We start from the raw sequence: 14,089 nt of genomic DNA on the forward strand, positions 1-14,089 counted from the left end.
GTTAGTTAACGCATTTACTTAAGGTTACAATCTAATTAACAGATTGGTATTAAACATTTTGTAATTGAGTACCGCCGGACCAAAGTGCAGTCGACAAATAAAACAGAAACTTTTATTAAGTAAATGGTGTGAAATAAGGAGGTGGATGATGAGTCAACGCTATAGCTCACAGTAACTCACCTGGGTTCTTGCTCTGATAGTCGGTCTTGCGCTGTAGGGTGGACGGGAGATCGTTCAGGCGCAGAGAGAGCTGTCGTTTAAAAGGTGAGTTTTTCTGGCTGAGTTGCGGGAAGCCTCTGAAGGATCCCTGTCGGACCAGCTGTTCGATGGGGGCGTGACGGCGTGGGATGGCGTGAGGTCCGCTTGGCTCCGCCCTCTCTACAGGGGAGGCCGCTCCCTCTGGAGGTGAAGAATTTCCTAGTACGTTTCTACTATAGCAGGCTTCTACACAAAGACAGTGAACATATAAGCCATTTGGAATAATTAACATGAATAGCATGGAAAATGTACGAACAAAGAGTTGCCAGGGTGTCATGTGGTTGCTAGTGTGTTGCTAGGTGCCTGCCTACTGGAAAATTGTATGCACTGACCTTTCTTTTTGTCCTGTAGTTGTTTCATGATGTCTTCCCGGTCACTTTGCTTACCAGCAGAGGAGACGCGGAAGGAACCTTCCCTTACAAAGGACGTGCGGCTTGCATCGAAAGAAGCAGTGACACCGCACTCCTTCTCCCGCCGCTGTTTCCGCTCAAGGCAAGCTGCAAATGCGCATCCTACAGCGTGACTCAGGCGCTCCCCCTAGTGGTGTGGAGGATGTTATGTTAGCAACATCTTTTTTTACATATACTGTTTTTACTAAATATCAACCTTGTCTCCACCTTACAGAAACTTCATGGCGCTCCAAGATGCTTCAATGAAAACAATAGAATCACCATAGTACCACATGTAAAAAACCAAAAGTATTACTTATCTGGCCACATACTTTGTTGTTGTCTAGTTTAGTATTAGGTACCCAGTCATGACATTGAAATGTGTTTTTCTCTGTGCCTCAACAACATATATAAATGCCTAATCGGTTATTCTGATAACCCTGCCGTAGTCTTTATCTTAATCCCACTTTGCAGGAAATAGAGGTTTAGGAATTAATCCCTGTCGGGCTCCCTCACCGAGTCCTTCAGGGCCATGAAGCAGTGGCAGATCCAGCGGCGAGTCGTCCCGTCGCGGCAGATGTAAGAGAACGCCTTGTCGTAGTTGCGGTCGGGTGCGCAGAAGGAAACCTTCTCGATGGTCTGGTCAACAATGAGGTCCTTCAAATGCAAAAAAAATTGAATATTTATGACATGTTTCAAATACAAGACGTTTTAAAACTGACGTTATGTATCTGCTCAAAAACCAAGAAAAGTTACAGATTGCTGCTTTTAAGTTGTTTTTGTTGGTTAGCTGTCATTTGTCTCCCCTTTTTTCATTTGATCTATCATGACTAAAGCTTTGCGCCTCTGGCCTCTGGCCTCCCGCTGTAACACTGGCTAGTGTTTCCCTGTAAGGGGGCCACAGTCGATACATAATACATGAGGCACAGAGTGTAGAAGTGGTAGGTGAGGAGTCAGACGTGTCAGTAAAGCTCTCTCTAAAAGAGAAGGAGTCAGAGGAAGAGAAAGAGGGACCCATTCATTATGGCCCAATTACTGGCTGAAGGGGCTCTAAAAGGTCTGGCATGGATGACTGTTTTCCGGGGAGAGGGATAACTGGGGGTTTATAGCAGACGGGAAGAACTTTAAGAGAGACAGACTGCTGACTCATCTTACACTTGTCAAGGAATGACGCAGTGTGGACAACCCTTTTACTAGACAATAAATGTTGATGAATGAAGTTTGAAAGCTCATTTTAAAGAGACAGTGTATTTAATATGAAACATTTCACCCTTGTCATACCAAACCTGCATGACTTTATTTCTTTCATGAACAGCAGAAATTTTTGATCAAAAATATGTTTTTTCTCCACCATTTCTCTCAGATGTCATCTGCAGCCGCACTTAAAGGGACAGTTCACCCAAAAATGAAAATTCTGTCATTATTTACTCACGCTCTTGTGTGTTCTGCATAAGAAAGAAAGTCATTCAGGTTTGACATGACAAGAGATTGAGTAAATGATATTTCATTTTTGCGTGAACTATCACGTTAAATACACCGTATTAAAATAGATTTTCACTCAAGTTTATGGTCATTGTCTGGAATGTCTCTCATGATCTCTCATCATTCATTTTTATTCATAATTATAATTCAAATGATTTACTATATGTTTTCTCTCTTTAATTCTATTTTACATTGTTCAGCACTTTGGATAGGTTTGCTGTGTTTAATGTGTGTAAATAAAATGAATTTACTTTCTTGAAAAAGCAACCAAGAAGACCGTCATTGTTGGCCAGAAATCTTTTAGAAAACCTTGATTTTTTTAAATAAACCATTACTATTGGTCACCCTTTATGTCTGTATGCTTTGCAAATATTCAACCAATAAAGGTAACCAAAAAGACAACACTATTTTTATTATTGAAATACATACATTTTCTTGAAAATTAGGTTTTGATGTTTTGGAGATCAGTTTGGAAATGGTCACAAAGATGGTTATTTACAAAAGCTTACGTATTTTAGACATATGGTGGCCACTTTATATATGCCAAAATATATCAGTTTGATTTGTTGTGAATTCTATTTGTTACAATATTACATTATTAGTAGAGATTCAACAATTTGGTCACAAATAATAATAAAGAAGACGGCATTGTACGTGGCGGCAGGATTGGTATTAATGACACAGAATCATTATTGTGTGAACTGTTTCTTTAAGCAGTGTTAAACAGCTAGATAAGGAGGAGGAGCCGGACACAGGAGGCATGTGTAGACGTATGGCAGAGTGAAGGATTAGGTAGTTGTGCTGACTCATATACATATGTGAAGATTACCAGAAAGGCACAGTGAGGCTATGGCTGGCTCTTACAGGAAACCAACAAGAATGCTTTGTGGCCCTCTGCCTTCCTCTTTGTGAACCGAGGAGGAACAGCGCATAATTGTACTCATTATGTAAAGCCTTTGACCTTTTCTAGTGAAATCTACAGACTTTGTGTGTCTGAATGTCTGTGGAAAGGATGTAACACGACTCCAAAATTTCAAAGCATCAATGAGAGTCAAGCACAGTTCGCAGAACCCTTGACTTTGAACGGCATCTCAACGTCAAAGGGCGACTGGTCATGTGACCAGTCTTTAACAGGCCTGCCAACTTCCCTCCCACCACATATTTTGACAGACTCGCTTCTGTACAGACTAACTGATGGCTTGGGAATCTCAGTGAGGTTAATACAGTCCGCAGTAACTTTTCAGGGCCTTTACTTATTTATGGATTTCAATGGACACAGAATAAAATGCAGACACACAAACACAGATTTACCTTGGTTTTGTCATCCACTACTCGCAGGCCATCGGCAGACACCCACAGCACAGCTTTGACTGTTTTCTTTCCACTCTGAGAATAAATTAAATGAAAACAACATCAATATTTGAACATGCTGTTATTTTATTTTTGATAAGCTCTGCATAGTAGCAAGATCATTTTTACCCACACAACGCATTTTTTTTGCTAACTAAAAAAAACAGCAGCTCGATAAAATGCTGACCTTCTATAAAAATTGTCATTTCTTGATACAAAACCTATCAAGTGTGAAACAATGTTCTTAGAAGACAATCCCAGAATGCACGGCGACAAGCTTAGTAGAGACAAATCAAGATGTTCAAATATTCATATTTCATTTTAACACCAAAGCATACAGATAGCAAATTTATTTTTTGTGCATTACACAAAAAACATACTATGCCCTTACAAGATGCTGTGTTATAAGGCTGTCATCTATTTTCTGTAATCTGTAACGGCACATTCACTTTATGAAAAGGCTTTAAATCTTTTTATGAGTATGTTGTGCATCTGTCTCAGTTGGTGACCGATGGGACAGATGGTTCTGGAAAAGCGGTGTAAAGTTAAATAAAAGTGAAGGATGCGGTTAATTCAAGGACAAAACAATAAAATTAAACTGACGTTACAAGAACCAAAAGAGTCGCTTTCCAAATTCGCCAAGACAGCAGAACACAGAGGAATTCACAGAGAGGACGAGTGACTCGTGGAATAAGAAACAGGTTCAATAATGATATAAAGACCTTGAGTCTTTGGGTAAATAGGTAAGAAATGTGTAGACAGATTAAGCAAAGTGTATATGAACAGATGGAGGGGTCCCAAAGACAAGAGCCACACATACGGTGTGGCCAAATTCAGTGACAAAATGCAGCAATGAGCGAAAGGTCTGCATAAAAAGCAAAAATAACATGATAACATATATAGAAATACACACAGTTTTTGCTCTGACAAGATTTGTAGGATGAGGATTTGCCTATTGACAGAGCAGCCATGCTAAAGACAATGAGCATCGATGAAACAGCCGAGTTCAATAAAGATAGATTTTTGTAAATAACTGAGCCTCATGTTTTAACAGTACATTAAATCCTTAGTCCTCACACAAAGTTTATAGACTCGCACAATACAGTATGTTTAGAGTGATCAGGACCCCGATTCAATATAATCACCCTGAAGGGGTTTATATCATGATAATGACTATGTCATGATTCTGCCTCATCATGTCATGTTTTTTTTTATTTCTAGTGGCAGGATCATGACAGAGCGTCATGTTTTGTGGGGAGAGAGGCATGTTATTGTTGCTTCTGACATTACATATGCTCTCTCTGGTCTCGTCTTTGGCCCCACCCCTCTCATTTCCGTTTGCTTTCCATTAGTGTTTCATTCCCGACACCTGTCCCTTGTTAATTTTCCTTTGTTAATCTCCCCTAAATTAGTTTATCGTGTCTCTAGGCCTTGTTTCCCCAGTCCTCTATATCATGTGAGGTTTTCAGTTTTGACCCTGTTCTTCAGTTTTTTTTTCACACACCGATGCCTGCATCTGGGTTCTCTTCCCTGAACTGATCCTGACAGACCAGGTGATCTTGCTGGACAATAGATCTATATATGAAATATATCATTGCTGCCGTTCCAAACCTTTGATGTTCAAATTAGAAGTTTTTCAGGAAATGTACTTTTTAAATGATTAAATACAGTGTTGCCAAAGTTGACAAACACTTTTAATACTTTTTTTATTTCTATAATATATTTGATATAATATAATTTATATAATTGTATTTATATTTGCAAAACCTATTCACAAACATAAAGTTGACTAATGATTTATTGCAAAGAAACGAAAATCCTGGAATATGGAGATACAAGGTTTCAGAAGGATAGCAGATATATTTAAGATATATTTATAATGGTTTTGCTTACTTGATTTCACTATTTTAGTTTGCAAAATAGTGATTTAACCCTTTGTGTGGTGTTACCTTACAGTGTTTACTAAAACAAAATAATGCAATTCTATTATATTTATTCAAGATAAACATGTTTTCTTCACCTATTTCAAAGATTTGTTTCCTTCATATGTGTGATTTAAAGTTGACAAGAGACTTGCGATCGACTTTTTTCCCCTATGTGATGTATATCCGTGTGAAACGGCAACTGAAATTAGAAAATAAATTAGGCAGGACTTGATTTTGTTCCTCACAATTGACTGGATCGTTGGAAGTTGACTGTTGCTACAAACTGAGGAAGATTTAAATTTTTCTTAATGAAGGGGAGGGGCAGGAACGAGTCGCCAATAGCCCCGCCCTCATGTCTTAACTCGTGACAGGAAAATAAATTGTTCTGAGAGGTTTAAGTTTTTGATTAAATATTATGAGTGCACATGGATTTGAAAATAAATAATGAAGTGCACAGATAAATTATTTATATAAAACACTACAATATTCCATAAAAAATAAGAAAAGGAAATTTTTATTTCATAGTCGACTTTAACATAGCTAACTGTCAAAAATTACTTATTTTGGCTGTCTGATGCGTCTAGTTAGGATAAAGTTAACATCAGCAAAACATGTTTACAGAAATAGTTTTGGGTTTTTACATCGCTGGAGTAACAAAAACATGATTTGATTAGGTTGATTAAAATGATAAACCCCTTCTCCCTTTAAGTTTCTTTATACATACACATCGAGACATTGATTGAATCCAGCCCTACCTGCTAACTGTATATTATCAGTACATTATGTGTACATACTGTCTAACTGTACATTATTTCTTACTTACCAATTCTAAATGTGTTTCTATGGCTGCAAATTTGCTTTTCATACCAAGAGAAATGTGTTATGGAGTAGAGATGGAAAGCATTAAAACACACACCACTTTCAGCTTTTTCACGGCTTCCTCGCACACATGCATCCCTCTGGACTCCTCTACCTCCACCAGACCGAGATACTGCGGGAAAACAGAGAGAGAGAGAGAGAGAGACAGAGGTCAAAACTGATGAGCTTTACATTTCCTGTATTCCATCCATTACATTTAATGTATTTTACTGTGATCACTGAGCCGGACGAACTCTTTCGTGAAATGTGCCAAAGTAGATTTCAACAAGGATCCATTTAAAGAGACAGCGGAGAATATATTAAGAGGAAACTTTGATGTGGGCCATTTTATCCAGCCTGAAACAATCAAAACGTCTTAACGCTGACACATATAATAGCGATCAGGTCAGGTTTATGTTATGTGATTATAGTGGCCATGAGGAGAGAGGCCACAGCAGGATTACATCTCAGTGAAGCTTCTGGAGCCTCCGGCTACACCGTAAAATTAGGTTGAATTTAATTACGCTGCTCAGCTTTAATGATACAGGACTAGTCTTAAAAATTTAAATTCAAAGTCCATAAAATATTGACATATTTCTCCATAGAAAGCATTTTTGCATATACGCTGGGGTCTGCATAAGTAAAAGGTATTAGAAGGCATAAATTAAAGTGAAAAAAACTCTTCTGACTGAATTTTCTTTCAGGCTAATTCATATTACTTTAGCCGACACTCAACAGCTTTAATATTGCCAGTTTGCGTATTTTAAAATAGTTAAGCTAGTTTTAATCAGAGATGCACCGATTGCAATTTTCTTTCCCGAATCTGATTTTATTATAAGTGAAACCTGTCGATTCCGATTTTTGCCGATATGACAGTATATAAATAAACATTAACTTTTCTTCAATACACATTTTTTCATATTTTTTATTATCATTACATAAATTATTGAACATTACAATTTCCCTCAATACAGTTCTACAACCTGCATTAAATTACAGAATCTTCTCTTGCCCAAATAACTCTTAAATTGAAGAACTCTGTGACTGAAAATACGTATAAATAATGAAATATAGATAAACTTAAACCATTAATTGACCTTTTTCATTTTTGTACTCTCACAAAACTCTAAGATAACAATAAAATACTTTAACTTTATTCTTGTCTGTTTCCGTTTATGAAACTATCATTGCTTTATTTTTTCTTTCTGAAATGTAAAATAACTTGTCTTTATCTTGGGTCTGTAGTTCTTAAAAGAAGTGGGTTGATTTTAGCTGCCACTTCAATCAAAAGTAAATAATCTTATCAGGGTATTCTACTCTAAATATGTATATGTATTTGCCTTTTTGTGATAGTAAAGAACACAATCAGATATATATATCACAAATATTGGTTGATTTATTCATTTTTTATAGTTTATGTTGAATGTCATTTTACCTCAGTGAAATGACCATAGTTTTACCGTAAGACAATTAATCGGGTTGAATGGAATTTACATTTGTTTTACACATAGTGAACAACTTCAACATGAGTTTAGCATGTTTCAGAGTTTAGCATCACAGTTAGCATGTAGTACATACTCAAAGTAGACGGAGCAACGAAGGTGAACTACTGGACAGTCAAAAATTGTCTGTGCACTACATGATGTGTGCGCGCGCGCAGACACGCGTAGTTTGGTGGAACCATGCAGTCACGAGCGAAAATGAGTAGTGAAAGACAGCCGTCTTGATCGGGCGTTTACTTGCATATTTGACATTATTGCCCACGTCGCTGGCAACAAACGATCGGCTTCGAATCGGCAAGATGTGAGACTGACCGGCAGGTCACCAGTCACGGCCGATAATTGGTCGAATACTGCAAGCGTGTGACAGAAATATAACGCCTCTTACCATATTTGGAACAATTGACAGGTACACCCACCTTACTTGCGTTTACATTTGGGCGGTTTTAGTCAAATCATCACACAAACTGATGTAGATTTATGGGGGTGTGGGATGTTTTTTCTCAATTTGTATTTGTGAATGTGCATTACTGGTGTGCTCAAACAAAGATGCTAATGTGTGTAGATTTTGAATTAAGATTGATTTCCTATTTTGTTTGTACATTTAATGCAGTTAATAAAAAAATCAAGCTTTTCCTTTTTTAAGAAGGTAACATTATCACTTTAGCATTTCCATGGCGATGCGGCACTAATTATCATGTGACACACCGCAGAGTCGCAGCTGTTTGACTGATGTATTGCATTTACATAATTTTTTTCTTTTTACTCAAAATTTTAACAAACTGTTAAATATGTCATGAAATATCTATTATTTATGATTGTAAAAAATGTGCATGCGAATGTGCTTTGTTGTTTAAAGGGTTCATATGACACAGCTAAAATGAATATTATCGTTTGTTTTAGATGTAATGCAATGTGTCTACAAGATTTAAGGTTCAATAACGCTGTATTTTCCACACACCGTATATGTTTGTATCTCCTCTTTGCCCCGCCTCTATGAAACGTACAGATTTATTACAAAGCCCATCGCTCTGAAAAGCAATGTGTGCTCTGATTGGCCATCTAACCTGTGCGTAGTGATAGGTCGAAAACTGCAAGTGTGTGACGGAAATGTAACGCTTCTTACCACATTTGGAACATCAGGTTCCTCTTCAATACTGACAGGTACGCCCACCTTACTTGCGTATACACTTGAGCGGTCTTAGTCAAATCATACCACGAACTGACGTAGATTTTGTGGGGGTGTGAGCATTCGCTTTTAGATAGAATGCATGTTATGTTCCGAAACTTTCAGTTTTGCAATTTTACGTGTCTAATACATGCATGGGCAACTTGTAACACACCAAAAATACGTATTCGTGCCAAAACAAATCTGTCAAATTTCCGCTTACATAGACATCAGAGTGTATTTTACAAAATCAAAATGTATTTTGTGATTTTTGGCATGTGTATATGTCTGAAGCCTAAAATAAACATTATGTGGTAGAAAGCATTGCATAGTTGTGATATGTGACAGGACTTAGACTGTCTCTGGCTCAGTGGCAGCCAAACCGCTGAATGTTCTAATCACACCCGTGTGATCCAATGATCTATATGTGGTGTAATCATACACGTCAAATGGTTAAAATGATGAAAAGTGAATTTAAGGCATTAAGGACAGGCGCGAACCCTGCAATTGGTTACCATTCAAATTAATATCTGTGTTAACGCATAGCTTCAAATCTTCAAACCTAGGCGCTTAGCTAGATACGATGAGGTGTTTAAATCAGCATTTATCTTTTGGACGTTTGGCACAAGTAGAAAACACTCATTGGGCTCTACAGAAAAAAACAGTCATGTCTCTTACCCGGACGGGGAAGTTGCATTTTCCTTTTCGTACGGCTTCTTCATCGGCCTGCCACTGATGGGGTCGACTGGCCTCCGGCATGTAGGTGGGCTTCTTCCTGCGCAGGCTCTGACGCAGTTTGTTCATCTCCACGCTCTCAAACTCTCTGTTGCTGAAGAAAGCCAAAAATAAGATGCTATCATTATAAGGCTACTAAACTGCTCTAGTGTTGTCTTAGCTCAAGTGCTTCTGACCGTTTTGAGTGATTTATCATAACACAGGTGTCACCTGAATGTTGACATCACCTAGTAGCTTATATTTCTGGTTATTCTTATTAAGATTATCTGATTTGGACTTCCACAAACATTTGGCAATTTAATCCATAGCATTCATTACGACATCATTTTAATTGAGTAGTAAATGTATTCCTTGTTTAAAAGAGCATGAATTAAATTTAGATGACAGACATTGCATTTCCCTGTGTATTTGAAACAGTTGTTGTGCCCTCAAGAGCCCTTTTTATTCAGCATAATGAAGTCATTCATTCTAGCCTTCATTTGCATTGGTAATAGCAAATACTGATGCACAGAAACACAAAGCCAGACCGCTCTCAAAAATGCAAAAATCCAAAGCCAGTTAGACCAAGCTGAAATACAAAAATCACATAAATAGTATTTAAGGCAGGACGGCACAATATAAGTTACTATGTGATAATATGCTAAAAACAATATATGACATGCAATGCATGCAACAACGCTTAAAGTTTGGAAAATCAATTTAGATACTAGTAAAAAAAACATATTGTTTTTAAAACCCCCTGAAAATTATATAACCAACATACATCTCACATTCTTTATGGGAATCATTCTCTCTTATCTGCATCAACCTCAACTTTGCATAATTTTAGAAAGTATTTATTTAAATCATTCAGCTATTGCAAACCATTGCAATATGCACATTTGCAATCATCTATTAAAACAAGCAACGGCAAGCTACAAGAAGTTATTAACATCTCCTCACACAGTTTGGCATCTTCCCTCTATAAAGTGTTCAGGCGTTTTTATAAAACATCCAACAACTTCGAAGAACTTATATCCAATGTGGACCACATGTCACAGTCACACTACTTCTCCCGGTCTGGGTTTTATAGCTTCACCGTCCAAGGCAGCCAAATGCGCACGTTCCCCAAATCCCTGAAGCTTTACGGGTAACAGGTGCCGGACATAGAGCTGAGGAAGTGCCTGGCCCGTAGCCCAAACACATAACACACCCTCATGCACCCAATTACACACCCACACATTCACAAGACCACACTGCTCTGAGTGTTTTTTATGGTCTGAGTCTCTTTTGGGGGTTTACTCAGCTCTAGCACGTGCCTGTTGATGAGTTTGACGGGAGATACCGGAATCACAATCTGCAGACTGGCCCTTGCCACAAGAGTTATGACCAAAATGTATGATTCATTTTAGAGTATTCCATTCCATTCCATTTTCTACCGCTTATCCGAACTACCTCGGGTCACGGGGAGCCTGTGCCTATCTCAGGAGTCATCGGGCATCAAGGCAGGATACACCCTGGATGGAGTGCCAACCCATCGCAGGGCCATTTTAGAGTATATCATGCCAAAAACTTGTTTTTGCAATAAAAATATATGTGCAAATGTAATTTACCATTCCAAATTTTCGTTTAATCAACATTTCTCGATGTATTGTTATCATACCAGTCCAGTGTTTGTTGAATTTGATGAAATTCAACCTCAACAGTAATTCAACAGCAACGCGAAAGACTGACAGCATGACCAGACACATGAAAGCTGTGATAAAAATCAAGGTCATCTGGCTCATCATATAAAAAAATATTTTTTAACATTTCCTAAATATATGTACAAAACTGTACTGTTGTATTGCATAAATGGGAATATACTTGTTTTCTTTGTTGTAGTTGATGTCTGAAAAAAAGAGCATCTTTTCTGTTATTTTGACCTATTTGTCCAATTCTCATTTTCTGCAATATTTGTATTTGACGTTTGGGAGAAATATTGTTAGTAGTTAGTAGTAAAATCATAATTTTACCTTAATACATACCTAAGAAAGCTATATATACCTTCTACAGAAAAAAGTTTGTATTTAAACAAGTGTTTATATGGACAATTTGTTTTTAATAAAAAAATGATATTGTTTTTGTAAACTTGGTGATGGACAAACACAAAAAAAATGAAAAGTCCTCAAACCAATTGACAAATGAAAAGTCCTTAAAATCTACTCAACATTTTAATTAAAAAACAAGAAACAAAACAGTCAATTTTACAAATAAATCTAGTAATTTATTACATTATATATCATTATCAGCCAACTCCTTTCAATTTGATGATTTAACATTTGTCCAGTATCTCTTGCTGACTGTAAAGCAGATACATTTATTCTAGACTCTGTTTTGATCACAATACCTCAAGAAACAAGCATGCAAGCAAATCAATGCATTTGCAGGAACAGGATGGGAGGATCTTCCGAGATTCTGCTCCACTTTCTGGACTGATCTAACGACTGAACTCCTGCCAAAGATCCAGAACAAGCAGAGAGGGAGGAAAAGACATACAGCCATACAGAGAGAACGAGCGGAACGCCAGCCAGAGAGAGAGAGAGAGAGAGAGAGAGAAAAAGGAGAGAATGAGACTTTATAAGGAGAAGAAAAAGGAAGCTTGAGAGAAGAAGGGGAGGGAGAAAAGCATCATTGAATCTTATCGAGGTCACAGTTCTGATGCGTGACGTTCTCGCTGTGCTGGCAGTCACAAACGCCCAAGTCCTCGCCGATGCCACTGCGGCATTATTACCCATCAACCGTGTGCTTCACAGACAAACATGCAGCCAGCAAATCATGACAGATTCATTCCTGAGAAGTGATTTTGAAACTCGAATCGACAACACAACAGTTCAGGGTCGTTCCATGAAAACATTTTCAGCAACAAATGAGAAACAGCTGAAACGAAATGAGAAAAAGAAACGAATGCATTCAAGATTTGTTTGGTAACCAACATTCTTCAAACTATCTTTTGGATGAACCATTATAATACATAAGGCTTGTAAAAGAATCGCGAGTAGAGAAAGAAGTGGAGAAGATGCTTTATTATGACGCTTCAGTGAACATGAAGACTAAAGCATCCCGTGTAAAACCAGAACAGATGGGCCCCTAAAGCACAAAATCTACAAAACACTGCTGTCTAAAACTCCTCTGATCCGAACATGTCAGACTGTGGCGATACAAAGACTGCCGTGCAACTGTGCTGAAGCAGATATAGCTTTTGTCTCATTATTCCTGAAATCAATGGTCTCAGTACATTGGATCGAACCGCAGCAGCTGCCTGCGCTCATTATAGAGACACCGTGGGTGGACGGGGCTAATGGAGGCTTTTTGGGTGCGTTTGGAGAGGGAGTAATTGTAACGTGGCACTTCAGCCTCTTGCTGTGCTCGCTTCTCTAAATTGGCAATGAGAGGAGAGACAGTCGCTCACGATTTAGTTCAGCAGAGATTAAAGGAACAGATCAACTAAACAAGAAAGTCTGGTCATCATTTATTTACCCCTGGTATCGCTTCTAATCTGTACCACTTTCTTTTAAAATGCATAAGATGAACTAAAATGTTTTAATTGAATGATGTGAAACAGTGATATTTCATCAAATCTATTCTTTGTGTTTCACAGCGGACAGAAAATCAAAAAGACTCAGAAGCTGAGTCATGCGGGTGTGACCCAGTTCCCTTTCTGTCGATCTCTCGACGTTGTGTGGAGAACGACAGATCGGGTTTGCCCATGAGAACCAATCAACTCTGACTACTATAGAAAAGGCCAATGAAATTTGGCAAATGAAATTTGCATGCCGGTCTCCGCTAGAGGTGTGAACCTACACTGGTGTCACGGTTCAATTCAATTACGATTATCATGTCATCGATTCAGTTCAATTCGATATCACGATGCATTGGGGTCTCAAATTTCAATTTTACTAGTTCACATGTTTGTCAATAGATACAGGCAGTATAAACTGAAACTGTAATCTTACCTGCTCTAATTTGAATATCAAACATCAAACAAAACTCAAGTCTGGGCGTAAATCTCATTTAACAGTAGGGGGGGGGCAATACACATACAAATTCTCAAGAGCAATTTTTGAAGGGGATACAAATAATACAGTCAAAATTGTACTTACTACGACACTAAGCGACAATATGCATTAGGTTTATAGGTTTATCATGCAGATTTGCAGTCATATTATAACTGAACTGAACTTTCACATACTGTAATACAAGTGAACAAAAAAGCTTCATACCATTTATATTTTTTGTCTCTGTTGTGAAGACAGGAAACAAATATAAAATCACAATAGCCATGATACTACATGTTAACAATGAGTCACTATTTAAACACATGTTATCCTGATTTATACTGCAACATCATATGATAAAGTCACCGTAGATCTACATTAATGAGTGGTTGTTACTTTCCCCTGTAGT

At 37.8% G+C, this 14,089-nt stretch overlaps 1 protein-coding gene across 3 annotated transcripts in view; it reads right to left on the reverse strand.

Annotated features, from left to right (window-relative positions):
• Positions 1 to 14,089, reverse strand: part of numbl (NUMB like endocytic adaptor protein) — a 49,064-nt gene that overhangs the window by 5,141 nt on the left and 29,834 nt on the right. For 2 of the 3 annotated variants that reach the window (XM_056757766.1, XM_056757764.1), the window contains exons 2-7: positions 9,608 to 9,758; positions 6,321 to 6,395; positions 3,441 to 3,515; positions 1,164 to 1,304; positions 591 to 795; positions 181 to 444 (exon numbers count right to left, since the gene is read on the reverse strand). In XM_056757766.1, the coding sequence (XP_056613744.1) occupies positions 181 to 444; positions 591 to 795; positions 1,164 to 1,304; positions 3,441 to 3,515; positions 6,321 to 6,395; positions 9,608 to 9,733 (886 nt within the window). In that variant the 5' untranslated portion in view covers positions 9,734 to 9,758. The remainder of the gene's footprint in view (positions 1 to 180; positions 445 to 590; positions 796 to 1,163; positions 1,305 to 3,440; positions 3,516 to 6,320; positions 6,396 to 9,607; positions 9,759 to 14,089) is intronic. The other variant, XM_056757765.1, reaches the window with a different exon arrangement.

Source organism: Triplophysa dalaica, chromosome 9 (genome assembly GCF_015846415.1).
Source record: "Triplophysa dalaica isolate WHDGS20190420 chromosome 9, ASM1584641v1, whole genome shotgun sequence".
In the NCBI taxonomy this organism is placed as follows: Eukaryota; Metazoa; Chordata; class Actinopteri; order Cypriniformes; family Nemacheilidae; genus Triplophysa; species Triplophysa dalaica.